Source organism: Pituophis catenifer, unplaced genomic scaffold, assembly GCF_029215685.1.
Source record: "Pituophis catenifer annectens isolate HBS135680 unplaced genomic scaffold, rPitCat1.0.hap2 SCAF_2, whole genome shotgun sequence".
Classification (NCBI taxonomy): domain Eukaryota; kingdom Metazoa; phylum Chordata; class Lepidosauria; order Squamata; family Colubridae; genus Pituophis; species Pituophis catenifer.
The window spans coordinates 41435567-41458315 of record NW_027256882.1 but is presented as its reverse complement, the minus strand read 5'-3'; the positions used below and the strand labels follow the sequence as shown (position 1 = coordinate 41458315).

General features: G+C 44.0%; 1 protein-coding gene across 4 annotated transcripts; it reads right to left on the bottom strand.

Annotated features, from left to right (window-relative positions):
* Window positions 1-5636: 5636 nt before the first annotated feature.
* Window positions 5637-18158, bottom strand: LOC139312159 (E3 ubiquitin-protein ligase TRIM15-like). Of its 4 annotated transcripts, none has more exons than XM_070936721.1 (9): window positions 17162-18158; window positions 13628-13741; window positions 12888-13118; window positions 12219-12335; window positions 11260-11292; window positions 11005-11027; window positions 10216-10331; window positions 8100-8156; window positions 5637-7097 (listed from the first exon to the last, which is right to left on the bottom strand). In XM_070936721.1, exons 1-9 carry the CDS (start codon window positions 18095-18097, stop codon window positions 6514-6516), a joined length of 2211 nt encoding a protein of 736 aa, XP_070792822.1. In that variant the 5' UTR covers window positions 18098-18158; the 3' UTR covers window positions 5637-6513. The 4 variants fall into 4 exon arrangements, with proteins under 4 accessions (XP_070792822.1, XP_070792823.1, XP_070792824.1 ...); XM_070936722.1 differs by having other exon boundaries at window positions 13628-13723; XM_070936723.1 differs by lacking the exon at window positions 12219-12335.
* Between the last annotated feature and the right edge of the window lie 4591 nt (window positions 18159-22749).

The following is a 22749-nucleotide window of genomic DNA, read 5'->3' as shown; positions in this document are numbered from 1 at the left end:
CTCTGAAGCTTCTGGTTTCTTACTTGGCAATGAGTCAGCTCCTAGGCAAGTTGTGATATGCTAAGGGATCTTCAGAGTTTAGAAGAGAAAGAATACCAGAGCAGGAGGTTTTGTTAGGTTTGGAGAGACAGAAGGCACGTTTCCAGATTCCTCGTGACTCATATTGTTTTTCAGTCCTGTCTAGGATGAGAGCAGAGGTTAATTTTTAACAGTGCTGAGAAGTTTCAGCTCGCCAGCAAAGCCAATCCTTCTGACCTGGAAATTGGCCCTGCTAACCCACTTGAATAAACTTTGTTTTAAATAACCAACAATTAGGGAAATCCAGAAAATTCACCAAAGCCACCAAACTTAATCTGATTTTGCACTGATTTTTAGATGACATTTTAAGATAATTACCATGCAAGTATGAGCAAAGCAGAAGGAAAAATTCTGAAGAGGGAAGTTCTCATTCATGCAACGATGTTCACCTGTTAATAGGGAAGCAGATCAGTGGTGGGTTGCCCCCGGTTCGCACTGGTTCTATAGAACTGGTAGTAAAACCGGCAGGAGGCTCCGCCCACCAGCCCCACGTCATCAAAACGCTTCTGCGCATGCGCAGAAGAGCGCACACGCAGACCTGCTGCGAACTGGTAGTAAAGGTAAGTAGAACCCACCCCTGAAGCAGATGCATTGCTACGATAGTGATCCAAAGTGTTGAAAAACATTCTGCACATCCTCAGATGCACCAGTTTCTAATTCTTTAAATTCAAGAACTGGATCTAACAATTGTGTAACCTGAAAATATGACAATTAGTAGAAAATTAAATAAATTCTGACCCATTGACTCGATAGCTTAAACCAGTGTTTCTCAACCTCAGCCGTTTTAAAAATATGGGGCTTTCAATTCCCAGAATTCCCCAGCCAGCACCAGCTCAGATTTCCTTTGTAACAACAATGCCCACCCTTCATGTCCATCTTTTGCATATGTTTTAACTGTGTTTGCCAATGAAATTGTCTTCACTAATGATGTCACAATTTTTCTGATTGTAAACATTTAAAACTCGCTGTGACCAAATCCCTCTGCTTGTGTGTAAACTTTAGAACCAAGTGCCATTTCTTCTGTACAGAATAAAGCAATTAAAGAGATTTTCCATCTTATGTGCTTGACAAGGTTTTACATGTCAGGCATAAATGAAAACACTGTCCTGGGACAACATTTCTTTTGAACCTACAAGTATTTTCTTCCTTCTCTTCCTGAGTGGTGCCCTTTTCCTCCTGCCATTTTCACCCAATTACATGGAACGACAGGGGAAATAGTTTGATGTAGTCAGGGGTGGGTTCTACTTACCTTTACTACCGCTTTGCATCGTGCCCGCGCATGCACAGATCGCTTTTGATGATGTCCGGGTCAGTGGGCGGAGCCTCCTGCCAGTGTTACTACTGGTTCTATAGAACCGGGGGCAACCCATCACTGGATGTAGTGCTTAAGGCACCAGGGAGAAACTTATAGAGATGTCCCGCTGCCTGGAGGCCGTGCGGGCCTGGATGGGGAGAAACAGGCTCAGACTCAACCCCTCCAAGACCGAGTGGCTGTGGCTTCCGGCGCCCCGATATGGTCAGCAGGTGCCATCGCTGACTATTGGGGGTGAATCTTTGCCCCCCACAGAGAGGGCTCGCAATCTGGGTGTCCTCCTGGATGCACGGCTGTCTTTAGAAGAGCATATGACGGCCGTGGCCAGGGGGGCCTTTTATCAGGTTCGCCTGATTCGCCAGTTGCAGCCCTTTCTGGATCGGGACGCCTTGCGCACGGTCACTCACGCCCTTGTCACCTCCCGGTTGGACTATTGTAATGCTCTCTACATGGGGCTCCCCTTGAAGAGCACTCGGAGGCTCCAACTGGTCCAGAATGCGGCCGCGCGGGTGGTTATGGGTGCAACCCGTTGTGCCCATGTGACACCCCTCCTGCGCGAGCTGCACTGGCTCCCAGTGGTCTTCCGGGTGCGATTCAAGGTGTTGGTTACCACCTTTAAAGCGCTCCATGGCATAGGACCCGGGTACCTTCGAGACCGACTTCTGCCACCAATAGCCTCCCACCGACCAGTTCGCTCCCACAGAGAGGGTCTCCTCAGGGTGCCATCAGCCAAGTTATGTCGGCTGGCGACACCCAGGGGGAGGGCCTTCTCTGTGGGAGCTCCAGCCCTGTGGAATGAATTGCCCCCCGAAATACGAAAGATTTCCGACCTCCGGGTGTTTCGCTGCGCTCTGAAGACCCTGTTGTTCCGCCAGGCAGGGCTATTAACATAATGTTTTAAATTGGGGTATTTTAAATTTCTGGGATTTTAATTGGAGCCTAATTATTTAATGATTTTAAATTTTAATTGTTGTCGTGTTTTTTGTGTTTTTAAATAGGCTGTACACCGCCCTGAGTCCTTCGGGAGAAGGGCGGTATAGAAATAAAATTATTATTATTATTATTATTATAATCACTCAGCCAGCTGCATAGTTTGGGGCCGGTCACCCTCCCTCAGCCCTAGGACAACCACTTGTAAAATCTTGCCAAGAAAATTGTAGAGACTTACTCAGGCTGTCGCCAGGAGCCAAGGCTGCCTCAAGAGCACAAAATGTTACTGTTCATTATTGATAGTTTAGAATACAGAACAACGGAGATGGAAGGGATCTTGGAACTCTTCCTAGTTCAACTCTCTGCTCAAGCAGGAAGCGTTATAGTACCATCTCAGACAAATGGCTGTCCGTTCTCTTCTTGAAAATCTCCAGTGTTGGAGCACCCACAACTTCTGGAGGCAAGCAATTCCACTGATTGATTGTTCTCACTGACAGGAAATTTCTCCCAATTTCTAGGTTGGATCTTTTCTTGATAAGTTTCCATCGATTTCTTCTTGTTCTGCTTTGGAGAATAGCTTGACTCCCTCTTCTTTGTGGCAGCCCCCTAGATATAGGAACATGTCACCTCTACTCCTTCTTTTCATTAGACTAAACATACCTAATTTCTGCAACCATTCTTCATATTTTAGCCTTTATCCCCCTTAATTATCTTTAATGCTTTTCTCTGTACTGTCTCAATCTTTTTTTATGTAATTTTTTTTGTTTTATTTTGTGACATTTTGTTTCTATATCTTATTATGCACATTTCCCTTTTCTTTAAGATAATGTTTTATTTGCAGTCAAGAGTGCATTTAGTAAATTAACTTATCTCCATTTATTTTTTTTATGAATCTATAGGCCAATAATATTCCCAATACAGCCAGCAGGGGGCACTGGAACTCCAGGATCTTGGATTTACAGTCCTACATTGTATGCATATTTAATAGGCAATCAGTATGTGTTCACCCTACAAACAAAAAATAATTATCTCCTCTCCATCTGGTATATATCTACCTTTCTATCTTAGTTGGAGAGAAAGAGAGAAAAAGTCTCTGTAACTAAAATTAACAGGGAAAGTCTAACTAAGTTAGTCAAAAACAATCTGATGGCGTATAACCAAGAAAATTATTTGTGGAAATAAGAAATTCAGCAGTGCATCCGATAGTAAACCGATTAGATTTTTAAGATCGCAAACTCAAAGATTACTTCCAGTAATTGTGTCTCTAACCTCGTAAACGTTCAAAATGTTTTCATGACCCTCAGCATGGGTGGATTTTTGTTGGTTTATTGTGGTGGAATGTCTTTTTGTCCCACCCCCCCAATGAAATATGTTGAGACTATTAAAATCTTATCCTAAAACAGAGGAATTTTTGATATAGCTAACAGAATAACAGTTGAAAGGGACTTGATGATAACCACAGTTAAATGGCAATATATCTGAGACAACACCACCAGGAATCCATTGTTGATATTGCCATCAGTATTTTTTTTTTTTTAACTTTGGCTCCCCTGGTAGAAATAGCACCAGCCAGACTGAGCTCAGCAACCAGAAGGCAAGTCATTTTTCTTCCACTCCCAAGCAAAAATCTGGCTCCTGGTCCATCCCATAATATGTATGAGCTGAGATCAGCGTATTTCAGCTTCATGACTGCATGAGCAAGAAGTAAAAAAAAAATGACTTGCATATCCCAAAGGTGCTTTTTTCAGAAGGCAAATGGACTTCGTTGTTTTTTTCTTTGAAGATGTTTCGCTTCTCATCCAAGAAGCTTCTTCAGCTCTGACAGGATAGTGAGGAATGGAAGGATTTATATTCCTTGCAGACAGCTGCTCATTTGCATCCTTTTAGAGCAGGGCTGTCAAACTCTGGGCCCGCAGGCTGGATGCATCACGTGCTAGCTACACCCATGCCCACTTTAGCAAAGGGGGGAAAAGTCCCAATACGTCACATGACACCGTGACACCGTGAGTTTGACACCCCTGATTTAGAGGGTCATTTCAAAGAAGAAAAAGAAAACAAGAAAGTCCAATTGCCTCCTGAAAAAGCATCTTTGGGACAACCATGACCTGGATGACTGAGAATCTCTAGACTTTTAAATGACTTGCATGCCTGAAGTCAGAAAAGGCAGCCAAAAGGCCTATGACTTAATATTGTTTGCCAACTGATGCTTTACAAGTAACCTGGACTCCAATTCCCATCCTCCTTTACCATGGAAGAATGGAATCTATTCTAACACATCCAGATATGCAAGGCTGGGGAAGGCTGCTTCAATTGATCGGACTACAGCCAAGTTTCATACCTTGTTTAGATTCCCCTATTTTCTTCACAATTAAAAGGGAGACTCCCTTGTCTCAAATTCAACTCAGCTTTTTATCTACAGTATATAGCCGTGATGGCGAACCTATGGCACGCGTGCCACAGGTGGCACGCGGAGCCCTATCAGTGGGCATGCGAGCTCAGCTCCACCAGCTGATTTTCGGGCCTTCCGGGCCCACCAGAAGTTGGCAAACAGGATGTTTTCGGCCTCTGGAGGGCCTCCGGGAGGTAGGGAAGGCCATTTTCACCCTCCCCAGGCTCCTAGAAAGGCTCTGGAGCCTGGAAAGAGTGAAAAATGGGCCTCCTGGGCCCACCGTGCCATTACGTGCCAAAAGTGGGGAGAGCACGGGGGGGGGTTCGCACGCACATGCAGGGGGGTGGGGCACATTGAATTATGGGTATGGGTATGCCCGCACATGACCACTCTGAGCTCCCCGCCCACTTTTGGCACGTGATAGCAAAACGGTTAGCCATCACTGGTATATAGTCTAATTTCCACTTCAAACATATCAAGGTAGTTCACCATTGCCCATTTCAATTTTCTTTTCACTTCCCAGTTTAGCCAGGGACTTCCTGGTGATCTTCCATCCAAATCATGCTTGACTTTTTCTGAGATCAACTAGGTCAGCTGGGAGTTGAAATCCACTCTCAAAGTAGGGAAATATAATTTGAAATACACCAGGGTATTTTCAACTTTTAAAGTTCAATTTTACTGAAGCAGAAGCCACTGCAGTCAACCAAAATCATTGGATAATACTCTTGTCGGGTGTTAGGCAGAACTAAGCTAAATAAGTGATTAAAAGATAATGTTATTAAAATTGGGCCTTGGTTTTTCTCATAATTTTGAGAACTTTGGGTACTTGCTCCTTCTTACAGAAACACGCTGTGTTCAACAAGCAGACATGGCAAAATTTTACAAAAAAATACGCATACAGAAAAGAGATGCTACACAAACAGAATATGAAATATACCAAAGAACATACTAACAGTCTTTATTATGATTTGTATGCTCTGTAGGCATCAACCATAACCCCAGGGTTCCTTTTACGTATCTTTCAGACATTGCATTTCATCTTTTAAATCAGAGCATCCAGATTATTATTATGGCACAAACATCTGTCCATTTCATCTCCAGGATCAGACTGAAGACAGGGAAGATTATAATCAAGTTTCGGAGAACGGCAGCAAAAGAGAAGGACCTACAGGTGTAGAGGAAGGACGGTCCAGTCAAAGCTGCCATAGATGCCAAGACTCAGTGCTTCAGTTTAGGATCTCTGACCCAGGGATGGCCAAATTTACGTATGGTACTCAAAAACATTTTTCAGCACAAAGGACAGAGTTTAAAGCCTTTCCTTTCAAAGGAAAACATGCTGCTAGGTTATTGCAGCCGAAACACATGCAAGTCATTTTTAAAGTAAAATCATTAAAATGCAAAATATGAACTGATTGAAGAGGAACTAAAAATGCAAAATTCAATAGCTAATTTTCTTTTTCTTTCAAAATGAAAAAAGGTCGAGCCTAGCGCTAGAAAGGGGTCAATTTTGATCCCTTGGTGAAAAGAGGATGTCCTAAAAGGGATATTATGTCAGGAAGGCCAAGCCAGCCTCCCTACTCTTTATAATTCTTCCTTTGTTCCCCAGGGCAACAGTCTTAAGGCCTTGGTGTGCAAGGAGAGCCGTTCTGCTTCCGTGTCACATTCTACAGTACACAAGGCGGAGATAAAACAACCAAACTTTCCAATTTCATTAAATCAAAATGGCTCAACACCCTGCTCTGATCTGGCAGGTTTAAGAGATCTATAAGGTTTTTTTTCCCTCTGGGTACATGGATACATAAAATTATGGACTCATTATATCCATTTCGTGTATCCCAACTGGGTATTTTACACCCATGCGCCTCAGAAACACAGTCTGGGCTGGGAAACCTACTACCCACAGCAACGGATGGGCACGTGTCCCGTTAAAAGAAGCTGGTGGGAACGTGAAGATGGGGTCCTCCGTGTCTGCATCAGTAAAGGTCACACATTCCCCCACGTAGTCCAAGGACACTCGGATTCTTTTGGGGTGTTTGCTCAGGGACAAGGCGGTAACAGGGGAAGTGAGGGCCCAGTGTTGGCCCTTCCACAGCCCCACAGCCCAGATTCCTTCCTCTGGGCTGAAGTCCATCATCCCCTTCTTCTTGGAAGGATCTCGGGTGACCCCCACTGCCCAGAATTCCCCATCGCCCACTTCCAATTCCCAAAAGTATCTCCCAGAGGTGAACCCATCGCAGCCCAGAACCAGAGCTCTGGAATCCAATCTTTGGGGAGTGTCAGGGACATAATGTAAGGCAGGCAGCCTGTGCCGAGATTCGCCATCTCCTGCATTTCTTTGGTCCAGGGGCAGAAGAGCACTTGAGAAATCCAGATCAAGAGTTGGAATTCCTGTGAGCAGAAAGAAGCAACATTTGTCAGCACCTTCATTTCCCTTCCACTGCCGATGCTTCCTTCTGTTTGCTCAGCTCAGTGTCACTACATCTCTCTGTTATCATTAGCTATTCCTGGCAACTTCCCCAAAATTCAGGTACACTGCAACTCTCTACCCAGGTACACTGGGATCCCCAGAAACCACAACAGCATGGAATCAGCAGGCCACCTGCATAAATCCCCCGGGTGGTTCAAAAAAAAAATGTGAAAAACAAATAAAAACAAATATAACTATTATCTATTGAACCCAATAATCCTTGCATCCCCAGTTAAGGTGGTTTCAGGGCTGTGAGAGCTCCCTGCTAAGATCTTAAAGAGAGCCATCAGATGGAATTAGATAGATCAATAGATTAAAGCAAAGGACAAGGACCTTCAAGTCCAATTCAAAGGAACTTGTTACACCCAAGAGCCATACAATCGAGACTCCGAGTATTAAAATTAAAGAGCAGCTGCCTCACAGATTAAGGAAATAAAACCTCACTCCAGAGAGTACTTTTCATTCACGTACCTGCCAATATATCTCAGATATGCAGAGTTGCACAGGTTTTTTTTTATTATTGTCTCATTCACACAGTTAAAAGGAAAGGGGGAAGGGGGGGAAATCAAAGCTCCAATCTGCAGATGACTAAAAAATAAAAGAAAGTTCCACACAATACTTTAAAAGAATTCAGAGTTTTTAAAATCTCCAGCTTCGGGCTGTTTCTAATCCTTGGATTTACAGTTTTGATTTTCTTTCTTTAATAAACTGGCAATCATTATCCCTTTGGCAAAATACTCTACAAAATAATGGTGAATGTGAAATGAGTAACTTGGTAAGAATTTGCATTAGATTATACACAGTACTGGAATAAAAGCAAGCCATGTTCCCACTCTGCATTAGCAATATATCCTCAGTAGCTGAAGTAGCAATAAAAACACAGAAACAATTACAAATTCAACAGACGTTTCCCAAAAACTCACCGTTCTCATTCAGTGATTTCAGAGTGTCTGTTCTCTCGATGGCATATGTCACATTATCTAGAAAAAGCAGGTATTTGCCAAAATTTAGCTCCTCCAATGTAGAGAAAACTACGTTTACTGATTAACCAGTGAAACCAGAGGGATGTAGTGGTACAGTGGCTTAATAATGCTGGAACTGCCAGACAGAAATGGTCTGCACTCCGGCGGTTCAAGCCTGGCTCCATGAGATGGAGTGAGCTCCCCTAGCTTGATCCCTAGCTCCTGCCTACCCAGCAGTTTGAAAGCATGCAATATTGTGACTAAATAGAACTTAAAATGGGAAAAAAAACCTAGCCACCTCACTGGGACAAACCTAGCTGTGTTTGTGTAGGCTGAGAGAGGAAGCTGGCTGTCAGCCTTGTCCCAGCTTGGGCATTTAGGAAAGACCCTCGACTCCATTCATAGCGAAAGGTATACTTTTACTAAAGCCAAGTGGTTACAGCATAAGCAAAGCTAGATCTGAATATTCCTCTGTAAACCCAGTGATTTTCCCTTCTCCCAGGCCCCCTTGGTCATCTTGTTAATGGCCAATGATATTCAAACTACCGTATTTTTCGGACTATAAGACGCACCTAGCTTTTGGGGAGGAAAACAAGAAAAAAAATTTTTTGCCTCTGCCTCCCAGCAATTTGCCTCCTTGCAGCAACAGCAAACAGCCTGGTCAGCTTCAGCACAGCCTGATTTAGCAGGAGCAGCTGATTGGATCTGCCTCCCAGAATACCGCCTATCAGCTGTTCTAGGCTGCAGGGATCACCACTGCCCATTGCCACCGCCGCCTATCCCTGCCACCTGGAACCAGCCGAAAATGGGGCACGCGGAGGCGGCAGTGGTGATGGGCCATGGCAATCCCCGTAACCTGGAACAGCTGATAGGCAGTATTCCAAGAGGCAGATCCAACCACCAATCAGCTGCTCATGCTAAATCAGGCTGTGCTGAAGCTGACCAGGCTGTTTGCTGCAAGAAGGCAAGTTGCTGGGAGGCAGAGGCCGAAGGGTGGGGGCCGGCGGATGGGCAGGGCTTCAGCAACATTCGCTGTATAAGACTCACAGGCATTTCCACCCACTTTTTTTGGGGGGTGGGGGGGTGGGTGCGTCTTAGACACCAAAAAATACGGTAGGTGTTTTGCTAACAGTTCTAAAGTTTGGTGCCTTTTTGGTGGGCATCTGCATTCAGTTCTCATGCCTGAGTCCTTGGATCTTTCACCTGTTGTCTCCGTCTGGCACTTCTGGTTCCTGTCATCTCCCCTCCCTATATTCCCTCAATCCCTCTCCTTCCTTTTTATGGCAGGATGCCATCAAAGCGAAGCAAGGCTGAAGCGGTATGATGGCAGATCTGGACCTGGCTTCCTGGTGGAGCCCGCAAGAGCCAGCAACCTGAGTACTGCTAGTTAATTAGCATAAAGCTAGTTTCCCTTTCTCCCCCCCCCCCAAAAAAAATAATGCACCCAAAATAGATGTGCAAGTGCAGAGCAGGATCTAGGCTGTCAAGACTGCATTGTGTACCTAGCATGTGTAGATTTCCCTGACATTGTATGCCATATGCTAAATAAATAATAATTGTTTGACCTCTATCAACCTATGGTCAATCTGTTAGTAAGGCATTATTTTATCTTCCAAAGAAAGTATACACTTGACACAACTTGCTTTTAGCAGAGTAGGTCTGATAATTTGATTCCCTCACTCTAGCTGTCCATAACAGCTGAATTCTATTTTCCCTCCATATTTATTTTCTCAGCACATTCCGCGTAGGGAACCATTTTGATTTTCTTTTCCTACAGCAGCTTCTGCCTGCCTCATATTCTGACTTTCAATTCAACGCTTCCATTGGCCATGTCATTGAAATATATTGTGTGTTTGTGTATATCCTACCTTCCATTGCCCTCACCGCCTATCACAGATTTTCAGAAGTAAAACAGGGGCTCCTCCTATCTAAACTGGCACTTAACGTATTATGTCAAGATTTAAAGACTCGCCTATTGATAAATAAATAGCATACAAAATGTTTTAGGATGAGTATAGTCTTTAAAAAGGCCCGCAATACCCTAGGTTAGCAATTAGAGATTACCGATTTCGCGTACCTTGAAATCTATTCATAGTTTCCTTCAGAGCCACCCCTTTCCGTGACAACAACTCCAGTCGTTCTCCCAGCTTGGATGTTGCTTCCTCAGCTGACGGGAACTGTTCTACGGTGCATCTGAATTTTTAAAGAGCACATTTACACCACTTACGAAAAAGTTCCAATTTTTGACACATTCTGCATTTTTCTTATGTATTTCTTAAGGACTACACTGAGAAGAGAACATACTAGCCTAGTATCCTAATCCAAGGAATGAAGCACTAAGGCATACCAAATTCTAGCATCTCACTTTTTATGTATTTGCCTTTCTTGCTCCAGAAATGCTAACTCCTACTTCAAGCATGCAAGGTGATGTTAATTGCTTCAGATGACAGATTTTTGAGCGCTGGCAAATAACACCAGTGATAGAAACTACTGGACTTTTTTTTAATGCAAAACTCCCAACATCTATTTTGACAATATGTACCCTGGAGAATTAATAATACATTATGCTCTCTGTTAATTAGCATATAGTGTGGCAGCTCCACTATTCTAAAAATAATTCTTCTTGCTTCACCACGGTTGACATTTTTCTCTTTTTATGGCAGATAAAGCACTTGGACCCACTTTTCCTGTAAGATTAGAGCTAGTCTCACTGATGTGACTTCCCTCCGAAAGCACCGTGGTTGCCCTGATTTTATCAGAGAACATAAGAGCATCGAGCATGGCCTTCCTTTGCCTACAAACCCAAGAACGGCGCTTTAGAATGGAAGACCCTGAGGAGAAAGGGAAGGAGGAGAATCATACATACCTGTCCATGTTTTTTTTAATGTCCTAAAAGAGAAAAAGAAAAAAAAGAAAAAAGGCATTGAGCCTCACAATGCTCTACCCCTGCAGTCTATTGCTGGCTAATGGGGAGCATGCCTCAGCACCCTTGTCTCGGGCTGCGGAGGAGGACTCTGTGAGCGCTGTCCAAGGCATGACAGGTGGGAGCTTTGTTCTAGCCTCTGGTGCTTACAAGGCAGGGGGAAGTAGCCTGCCCCCCCAGTCACCCTCAGGCTCTTACCTGGGATCCCTGAGGTGGAACATCGGATGTTTGCTTCAAGACAAGAGGTGGGGGATGCTCCGGTTACACACGGGAGCCTTCAGGCCACGTTGCTCTCCCTGGTGCTGTAACTGGTTCTCTGAGGAGAAGGGCTGCCCTAATTCTTTCAGCAGCCTTCTCCTCCCCGAACTGTCCGCCCACCCTTTCTGCCAGTGAGCAGGCTGGCTTTGCGCCCCCTCCAAGGCCTGCCCACCAGCTACACCTTGCTTCACCACCCACATGACCTCTAAGTGGGCTGTCTGGTAGGCACACCTAATGAAGGGGAGGGCATGACTTATTTCAGCCCAACTGAGGCAATTGTGCCTTGTGCTTTGACAAGCCCAGGCCCAGAAGGAAGGACCCCAAAGGCCTCCCCACCGCAATGCCCCGTCCCAGGATCACGGTGCCTCTTCACCATCACCCGTTGTGCCTCAGAGAGATTCTCTGCACGTCACAGGTTACCTAAAAATCTTGTCCTTGTTGCTTGTGATCAGAAAGCTGGTTGCAAAATAATTAAAAACAAAACAAAACAAAACAAAAAAAAAGGATTCTGTGCCAAGAGATCAAGTGCGCAGGAGGTGCTGCTCGATTTTTAAAATAAACCAGCCTCACATCCTTGGAATAGCTACATATGATGTTCGCCACGGAGTGGACCACAGGAAGACCCTAAGGAGATCCCAGAAAATGCAGGCTTTTTTGCAGGCACACATACGGCACAACACCCTCTTGTTCTTCTCCACAAAAGAAACCCCACTTGCTCACTATGTGCCCAAGTTACTTTCCCCCCCACCCCCTCCTCCCGTGTCTCTTTGAAGGCATGCAACTCATCCATGGACCAAATGTTAGGAGCAACATCGAATTCCCATCCCGTCACTGCAGCGGCTGCAGCCCGAGAACCCAATCACCCTTGAGAGAACCCATATTAACAGGACAGTACGTACTAGAGGTCTGCATGGCAGCCATACCCGATGGGTCCCGACATGAACCTGAAGGAATGGGGTCATCCAGGCCAGCTTCTCAACAGCCTTCAGGTCAGGCTGAGGGACCTGGAAGTACATCTGCCAACAGCAGAATGCTATGATGTCATAGCATTCTGCAATGGGAGGAGCTCCAGAGCTCCAGCTCTCCCTTGTAGATGTTCAAGGGCACCGTTCCACGAGAGCACAGATCAAACTAGCAAGGTCCCCCTTCGCCTTCCCATGAAAGGCCAACACTCTGCAAGGGTGGAAAATACTCCCACCCACAGCACTGAATGCTTCATCACAAACAGCCACATCAACCAGAAAGGCCAAAGCCAGCACCTGTGCAGAGTAGAAAGGGAAGGGGGAACACTTTGCAGAGAAGCCCCCATATTACCTGTCTATGGCCTGTACCCCACTGTCGCCAATGCGCAGATTTTTTTTTTCCCCATAAGAATAAATAGTTGAATCCTTGTTCTGGGTTCCAGTAGGGATCACATCCAAGTTCATGTTTGAGCAACTGTATCTAAGGGCCAGGAATTCACAAACCTGACATCCAAAACCTTGGGAGCCCAGTGCCAGGGCCTCTGACTCATTGGCAAGGTCACCTCCAAGCCAGAAAGAGAGACCTTTGTGATCGCAAAGTCTCACCTGCAAAAATTCACTCGCCGGCTGCTTGCACTTCACCTCCATCTCGGTGATGACATCACCAAGACGGGAAAGTTCTTCTGAGATTTTGGTCATCATGTCGTCTTTCTGCTTCTCTAGGTCTTTATCTAGCTCTTCCAGCTGGGTCAGCAGGCATTCCTCCTGTTCTTTCAGGAACTGATGCAGCTGTTCAAATTCAGTGACGATGTCCTTCCTTTCAGTTTCAACTTTTTCCTGCGAGGACCAGAGGTGGGATGAGAAAGGAGTGGACCATCCCCATGAGGAATATAACCAGAAGATCATTACGGAGTTGAAGGACGCACAATGCAAAACTTGATTGCGTTATACAGCATCCTGGAGTCATGGAATCATCATTTTGGCAACTTTCCTAGCCAGCTTCCAACAAGCAAGGTTAATAGGGAAAGAGGGATTCACTTAATGACCATGTGTTTCACTTAACAACTGTGGTGATTCGCTCAACAATTGTGGCAAACTAGGACATAAAATCAGGCACAACTCACTTAACAACTGCTTGCTTAGCAAGGAAAGTCTGGTCCCAATTGAGGACTTCTTGTAGATGTTGCATAAGAGACAGTGCAGGCAACAGAAGAAATGGCCATAGAACACTTTGAAGAAAGGGAGAATCAAAACACAACAAGGAGAATTTTTGAGAAGGGGAGAGGGGGGAGGAATTCAGAAATTCAAGCCTTACTTCTCTGCTCATGGTATGTAATGGTACCTACCGTGTATTCTTGGATTTTCTTCTCGCCTGTCAGTTTCTGACTCCATAGATTATTCTTTTCCTGCTTCAGAGTTTCTAATTGTGCCTTAACTCGCTCCTGAATAAATAAAAATGGCTTGAGATAGGGGGGAGAAGATTAGAGGCAGTAAGACCTTGGAAATTACAGCACAGGCAGCCTGTGTTCACATAATATGCTAATCTTTGGTTAACTACTTTACCTCGATTGGCTAGTTCACACAATATACTAACCAGTAAATAAACCAAACTGGATGGGACTGCATACAAACTAGATTAGCCTTTCTCAGCTGGGATCCCTGAGAAGTTGCTAGGGGTTCAAGCAAGAGGCTGTGATTGACTTTGTATGCCACACAATGCTACTGTAGATATTTATTTTACTTATATGTCAAATTTAGGAACTGCCATCTCCTTCCCAGAGTGACTCTGGATGGTATATAATAATTTGTATGCAGGGAAACCCTGACACATTATTTCAAGTGTCCTTCAGAACAAAAAGGTTGAGAAATACTATAGACAATAATTGCAATATAGGTTAGAATGTTGTTGAGCCAATATTCCTGATCCACTACACTGCCATAATGCCTATCCAAAAGAGATAGGTATACAAAGCAGAATACTGATGTCTTCTCACTCCCATTAGTTTGAATGTTCTTCATTTTTTTAGGCTTCATAACTGATGACAGCCATAAAGCTAACTCTTGCTTCTTAAAACAAAATTCAAGAGTCTTGGGCACTGATTCTATCTGTACCCAACCCCATAGTCCCATAGATCACCAAAATAATACAATACATAAAACCTTGATATTGGACACCAGAGATCACAATGCTCTATTCGGTTGCAGGTTTTATTTCATTAGAGCTAAAAATAGAGAAGGCCCTTATGCAAATGTTCTTCTAGAGCTTAATGTTGGTGACAGTTGAATTTTCAAATGCTTGCATGGATTTGTGAAGCAAAAGTAGGTGGTTTTTTTTTTTAAATACCTTCAAAACCTAGTGTAGAGTTCTGGGATCCTCTGACAGTCTTTCAACTAAGTACTTTCAACTAAGTACTAAGCTCTAATGCTACTTAGCCTTAGCCTGATCAGATAGTCAATCAGTGCTGCTAACTCATAAGAACATAGTGTAGCAAGCATAAACAAACAAATAAATAAATAAATAATTTCTCTTCTGAACCTGGTCTTGTCAAAGAAACAGGAAAATATAGTAAATGTTAAGCTCTATCAATAAATACATGAGATTAAGCTACAAACAGAAATATGATTATTTAAGATGTTGTGCATTCCATATAGTAAACTAACTGTCATGTATATGAGCTACCGGTATACATATTTTAGCTTTAGGTGCTATAGAAAGGGAACACTAAAGAAGCATTGGTAGCTTGATGGGCAATTGCTGCTACTTTACTTGGCCCAAAAGGTTTGATGAACATAAAGTACCAAGTCAAAAAAAGATAAATAGCAACAGAAGTAGTCCTTCACTTACAAATATTCATTTAGTGACTGTTCAAAGTTACAGTGGCACTGAAAAAGTGACTCATGACCATTTTTCAGACTTACTGTTGCAGCACCTCCCATGGTCATGTAATCAACATTCGGCTGCTTGGCAACTGGCTCATATTTAGGATGGTTGCAGTGTCCCAGAGTCATATGATCAACCTTTTGCAACTTTTTGCAAGCAAAGTCAAAGGGGAAGCCAGATTCATTTAACAACCATACTAATTTAACAACTGCAGTAATTCACTTAACAACTGTGCCAAGAAAGATAAAAAAATGGGACAAAACTCACTTAACCACTCCTAGCAACAGCAACTTTGGACTCTTGAGGACTACTTAAGTGTCTTGCCTTCCAGATCATTGCACAAACATATGTTTAGTACTTCTGACATTGCTGGATACCCATATTCATAACCCTGCTGTCAACACAGCAGATAGCTCAGTCGAATTTACACTTAAAATGACCATATTATCAATTCACAATTCATTCAAACCCTGGTCACTTCATATTTGGACTACTGCAATGTGGCTTTACATGGGGAAGCCCTTGAACACCATCCAGAAACTATAGCCGGTTCAAAACACAGTGCTGTGAACAGTAACGGGGGCCTTATGTATATGAGCTATATCTATATTAGCTTTAGGTGCTATAAAAAGGGAACATTAAAGAAACATTGGTAGCTTAATAGGCAATTGAATTGTACAAAACAGTACCGCTAGTGAGCTGCATTGCCTGCCAGTTGGCTTTTGAACACAATTCAAGGTACCAGTTCTTACTTTTAAAACCCTTTGTAGCATAGAACCTGATTCCCTGAGGGACCATTCTTCTTCCATTGTTACTGGCTGGCTGGCACCTTTGGGCTGAGCATTACCTAGTTCCTTCTATTAAATGTTGCCATATTATGGTACCTGGGAAGCGTGCATTCTCTGTCATGGCCCATACCTATTTTACACAGCAATCCCCAAAGATACAAATGGCACAACTTGGTGCTCTAAAAAAGCCCTTAAAATCTGGTTTTGGACTATATATGTATATGTATATGTTTTAAGGGCACGGCGGTGCCTTCCGCCGTGCCCTTAAAACCTTCTTTTTCCAGCAAGCCGGGCTGGCCTAACACTTTTTAAAATGTTTTTAATTGTCTGTTATTGTTTTTAATCATGGGGCCAAATTTATATATATCTTTTTAATTGTATTTTAATGTTTGTAGTTTATGCTTTTACTTGGCTGTTCACCGCCCTGAGTCCTCAGGGAGAAGGGTGGTATACAAATTTAAAAATAATAAATAAATAAATAAATAAATAAATAAATAAATAAATAAATAAATAAAAAAAAAAAAAAACTATGTATATGTATGTGTGTGTGATGTGTGTGTATGTATGTATGTATATGTATATACAAATACATACATATATATATGTTTTCTCAGGTTTTCGCGGGTGTTTGTATGTAGGTCTTTGGTTATTCGGGTCTTCTCCCACGTAGAATTGGAAGTGTCTTGGCGACGTTTCGACGAAGTCTCATTCGTCATCTTCAGGCTGGTGTTCCTGGAAGCACGAAGCCGAGAACACCAGCCTGAAGATGACGAATGAGACTTCGTCGAAACATCGCCAAGACACTTCCAATTCTATGTGGGAGAAGACCCGAATAACCAAAGACCTACATATATATATATATATATATATGGGGGGGGGGGGGCTGCGTTGTATTTTCATAGTTGTTTTTTAGTCCAGGTTGTCGTGTTTCATTTTGCCTTTAACTGTTTTAATTTAGCATTATGTTTTTGTAAGCAGCCTTGGCGGCTCTATTAAACGATGATTATTTGGGGGGAAAACTATCTCCTAAACTGGAAACCAGAAATTTAATAAGACACTACTTCCCTCTGGCATCCCCGATATGTAATTTTCCTCAGCAAAAACATAACAAATTATTTTTTAAAAAAAGAAAAGAAAAAGAAAAGGAAGGAAGAGGTGGGGGGGAGGGGGAAGAAAGCGTTTAGACGCAGGGCCCCCAGGCTCCTCCTTACCCTGTAATCCCGGGCTGCCCTCTCGACGTGGAAGATGGTGTGAGCGCGGTGCTCCTGGGACCGGTCGCAGTGGGCGCAGATGGGCGTCTGGTCCTCCTCGCAGAAGAACTGCAGCACGTCCTGGTGGATCTCGCACAGCCTCCCCCCGCTCCCGTCTCCAGCCCCTCCGAGGCCGACGGGCGCCCTTTTCCCGGTCGGGGAGGCGACGGGCAGAGGGGCCGGGGGCGGCGTGATAGGGGCGGCCGGGGACGGCGCGAGAGGGAGCAGCGGAGGGGTGGCCGGCGGCGGCGTTGGGCACGGAGGCGGCGGGGTGGCGGGCCTTGAGACGACGGGCGCCGGAGGGACGATCGTCGGGGCGGTCACCAACGCCGGTGGCGCTGCCGCTGGTGCTATCGCTGAGCTCGCCGGGGAGACTAATGTGGCCGCCGCCGCCGCCGCCGCCGCTGCTGCTGCTGCAGCCGCCGCAGGTCCGGTGAAGGAGTCGAGCCTCTGCCGCTTGGGCCTCTCCACCACCAGGTTGGCCAGGAGCGGCGGCGGCTTGATGGGCCGGAGGTTCCTCTTGCGGGCGCTGGCGCCGCATTCCAGGCAGGAGATGTTGATCTTGGGCTCTCCCAGCCGCTGCCCGATGCAGGCGGTGCAGAAGTTGTGGCCGCAGGGAAGGCAAACCGGATCCGGGCAGTAGACGCGGCACAAGGAGCACCAGGTCTCGCTCGGGTAACGCGGGCCGGCGGGGATCTCGGCGGGCGTCGTGCCGGGAGGTGGAGAGTCTGGCGGCGAAGGAGGAGAGAGCAGGCATGGCGGGCCGGGCTGGAGCAGCGGAGGCGGGATCGGGCCTCCGACGCCCAGGCCTGGGTGCTGCGTGCCTCGCAGGCGGCTCCGGAGAAGCCTCTGTTGCAAGAGCTGCTCCGCCGTCATCCCGCCCAGGCCTCCGCTCATGATGGTGGCTGCCTGCCTGCCTGCCCGCCCCGCCGGCTGACCGCGCACGATGCCCGCTCTCTTTTCGCCAAGGCGAGGCGCGAGGCCCTTCCGGCGGGAGCCCCGATTGGCCGAACGGCCTCGCGGAAGGGGCGCGGCCGAGGCGACGTCGAGGCAGTGAGCCGGCCCGACGGGGGGGTGGGGGGGGGGAGAGAGACGTTAGCGCGGTAACGCTTCTCGCGCGCGCCGGAAGGGGCGGGCAGCAGGACGGGAAGTCCCCTCTTCGTTCTCTATGGAGGTTGTCAGTCATCCGAGTCATGGTTGTCCCAAGGGTGCTTTCCCCCCGCCCCCCCCCCCCCCCCGCAGGAGGCAACTGTTTTTTTTTTCTTGGAAGATGTTTCGCTTCTCATCCAAGAAGCTTTTTTTAATTCAAGTCTTTTATTGTCAGTGCACAACATAGGTGCAATGAGATTGGTTGAGCTCCCTTAGTGCACCCCCCCCAAACACAATAAAGAAAGATTGCTGTACAATTTAATTTAATTTAATTTAATTTAATTATTTAATTTAATTTAATTTAATTTAATAAATTTATATGCCGCCCCTCTCCAAAGACTCGGGGCGTCTCACGGCGGCAATAAAAAATGTGGGAGAAGGGCAGCTCTGAACCAACAAATATAAATATATTAGGAAAAAGAATGAATTGTTAAAAAATAAAAGAGGGCAAAATATGTACAACTAGCAAAGTTAGAATTCAGGGATAAATGAAGAAGGTGTTTATATATGCAAGTATAGAAACACTGAGGTATATTCAAAAAAAAAAGGAAAGGGGGGAGGACGATATTGCTAAAAATTGTAATTGAGTAAAATGTATTTGAATTTGACTAATTGTATAAGGTAAGAAACGACCAACACTGTTCAAAAAACAAAAAAAGAAAGAAAGATGTGGGTGAAGGTGGGAGAGGAGAAAAGAAAAAAACAATAAAACTTGTTTTTTTTTTTAAAAAAAGAGATTGGTTGAGCTCTCTCAGTGCACCCCTCACAAACACAAAACAACTCACAGTGAAGACAGAAAATCCCTAACCCAATAAATCAATATTAACAAAACACCCAGTCCTATTGCACCAGTGTGAACATGTTACACATTGCGCGGGCCCTGCAGTCCATCATACTACATAGTTATGATGTTATTTATTTATTTATTTATGCGGAAATGGAAGGATCTTTATATTCCTTGCAGGTAGCTAGTCATTTGCATCCTTTTGGAGAGTTGTTGAGGCACTCGGAGGTTTGTTTGTGTCCTCAGGGTTGTGTGAGTAGTGCAAATGTTCCTCTAGTCTGCAATTTTTTCCTCTGGAAATCCGTTCATACTTTTAGCCATGCACTTTGGGATGAACACCCTTCGAATGGCAGGGGAGTATGAACGGATTTCCAGAGGAAAAAAATTGCAGACTGCAGGAACATTTGCACTACTCAGGCGACCCCGAGGACACAGATAAACCTCAGAGTGCCTCAACAACTCTCTAAAAGGAGGCAAATAACCTAACCAACTATCTGCAAGGAATATAAATCCTTCTATTCCTCACCATCCAGTCCAAGTTTAAGAAGCTTCTTGGATGAGAAGCAAAATGTGTTCAAAGAAAAAACAAGAAAAGTACAGTTGCCTCCTGAAAAAGCACCTTTGGGTCCCCTCTTGTTGGAACTCATTTCCTATTACTTCAAGTAGCATTGGCTGGGGTAAAGGGAATCGCAATCCGGGCCACCAGAAATTGTGTTCCCCAAACTAACATCAAGGCTATTGTCCGCTTATTTGAATTGCAAACAAACTAGTTTCAATAAAGGGGAATATTTGGAGCTCAGGATTGAAATGAGGGATCTTTGGTGTTCTCTCAGCTTGTTTGTTTTCTTGCAAACATTTCATTTAAAACAGTTAGGGTTTTAGTTTTCGTGCATACGTTCTAGGCTTAATTAATTAATGTTCTTGCTTGATCTTATATTTGAGGCCAATTTTAACTGTGTTATTGTAATGTAGGTACTGATGAGTCAGTACGAAATGCTTGCATCTACTTCTGTTTGTCTTTTGACTATATTGTTTAAACATTTCATTATCCAAACTTAGGTAACATCATCACTACTAGTAGGAGTGGAGTTTGCTCTTTGTAATCCAATGGCTTGCCCTGCCATAGTTTACTTTAGTGCATTGTGCAGCATTAGAACGCAAATATTTTGAAAAATTTGGGTGACAGCTTGAAATTCAAATATAATTCAGTTTTATTTTATAAATCAAGAAGCATTGCTGTGGTGGAATATAATTGTAATTAAGCCATATATGTAGCACTGAACCTAGCTCAACTTTTATTCATAAAGGATGATCCTGCTTCCTTGATGACTTTTCTGTTTACAGAGCCAACAAAATGAAAATAAATATTACAGATGTTTTGGATGTTCTTTTCAGGGCAAAATCCTGAAGTAGAAAGCTGAGTGGAACTTATAAATTTACTTTCAGATGTATCAATCAATTCAAGGGCAGTAACTGGTACGTCCTCATAACACCTAAACCATATTGTATTGACATATTGTAATTTCTGGTTTTGGTCCAGAGATATATGTGAGCCCAGCAAGTCAACTGTGACTTAAACCCCTCCTATGCAACATACTAAAATGGAATGTTAAAATGTTTAATACAGGGATCAACAAATTTCATGGACTTCCTGAAATCTATCCATAGACTACAAAGCTCACCAAGCCACACCACGCTCACCAAGCCATACCCACAGAACTGGTAGTAAAAAAAATTGAATTTCACCACTGATTGATACCCCTCTGCAGAGTTTCCAGGGGACTTTCCATAGCCATGGCTGGAGGGGGCAGGGAGGGAGGCAGGAATGCCAGCTGCACTGACCTCCTTCACCACATTTTTTTTTTTTTTTGCATGGGCTGCATTGGCTGTGAGACCGCTGAGAGTGCGGGGCTCCGCTCCTGCGCATAAGGCTCCCAACACCAGAGCGGACTTCTCCATGGGGCATTGGAGAGTCTTGACCTGCACGCCGGGAAGCCTCTGGGTGAGGACTCGAGGGGAGGGGTTCCTTCCTTCCCCACTAGAAAAGACCAGATTCCCGAGAAGGGAAAGGGAAAGATGCCTGCCGGTCTATTGCAACTCCAAGAAGAAAACAGTATTTTTACACATGTGTACAGTAGAGAGGAAAAGGTGTATTCGTTCATAAGATTTTTCACATACCAAACCAACTCTGCAGAAACAAGGGAGAATATTTAGAGAACAGAAGCGCATTGCATCCAAAGTAGCTTGGCACACTTTCATAAAATAATTGCTCATTCCTCAGTTCCCTCACCACAAACACATAAGTTATGAAGTACTGCCTCATTGTGGCTGGAGTAGGATGTGTTCCTGGGAGTGATGAGTGAAAAACTTGAGGAGTAGCTAAAAGTCTTTATCCTCAGTAGGGTCACTCAGGTGTGAAGCTCATCCAAGCTACCCAGCTGAGGAAGCAAGTGGCTCTAACTGGGCAGCAGCACACAGATGACCACTAGCTGCGACAGTGACAAAGCCATCAATTCATGCAGAGTGAAAGAGAAGGCCATAGTAAACCATTCCTGTATTTTTGCCAAGAAAACCATAGACAGAAAATATTGTCATGGAAAAATCTGTATGGTCATTAGCATATGAAAATGACCAGATGGCACATAAACAATGTAACATAGGTCACCATACATATTAACTGCCATTTTATGTAAAAAACTCTCTTTGCCAAATAGTTTTTTAAAACAAAGGTTTCATTTTTTGTTGCCTATATACATGTGTTTATATAGCCACATGTGTTTGCATGTGTGTAAATATGTTCTCTGCTAATGACACTACTCCAGTAATTGAAAATGCAAGTGATGTGTATGATTTTGTAGTGAAAGTCAAGTATCAGCAAAAAATTCACAAAGGAAGTCTTGCTTTGCCACAGAAAAGACATTTGTAGTTTATTCCTCCAAATTTGTCACAAACACAAAATCTCCTAATACAGGAGTACGAGTATTGAAGCACCTGCTTTTTTAATGTTTATTTTAACATATACGTAAAAGGACAATCATAAAACAAAAGAGATTAAATAAAAAAGAGATTTACAAGCTGTGTGAAACTGCACAAGAATTTTCAAATTAGTTTAGTACTAACATAAAGATAATCTTATATTGATGCTAACTTACTTAAAATCAAATCAGTAATTAGCAGAGGCAACTGTTATAAAAAAAGTCATCAATCAGAATAAACAACATGAGTCTTTAGCATTAGAATCAGACAAAGTCAAGTATGTTGAAGCCTTATGTAAAGCACTTTTTCCACTTGATTTAACTATTATTTTCACCTTCAGTCCATGGGGTCCAAAAACATCAGATAATGCTTATGCCATCTCCTTTGACAAAATGATAAAGACTTATTACAACAGATAAGGAACTGATGAAGGGACAAGACTACACAACTTTACAGGCTACCATATAATTAAAACCAGTTATTCTAATCCACTTCGTAGATTACAATGCAGACATCATCAACATTCGGTGTCATACACAATACCTCATCTCAATGATCTATACTAACTACATATGGAGAACCACTTCCACTTTTTAGTACTTGCAGCTATTAATGCAGACCAGAACTCGATTCAACATGC

Excerpts from the sequence above, each read along its gene's own strand:
- LOC139312159 (XM_070936721.1), bottom strand. The coding sequence starts at position 18,097 with ATGAGCGGAGGCCTGGGCGGGATGACGGCGGAGCAGCTCTTGCAACAG. Across the intron at positions 13,742-17,161 it reads GGGCAGCCCGGGATTACAGG|CCATTTTTATTTATTCAGGA; the intron begins GTAAGGAGGAGC and ends CCCTATCTCAAG. Across the intron at positions 13,119-13,627 it reads AGAAAATCCAAGAATACACG|GAAAAAGTTGAAACTGAAAG; the intron begins GTAGGTACCATT and ends TGGTCCTCGCAG.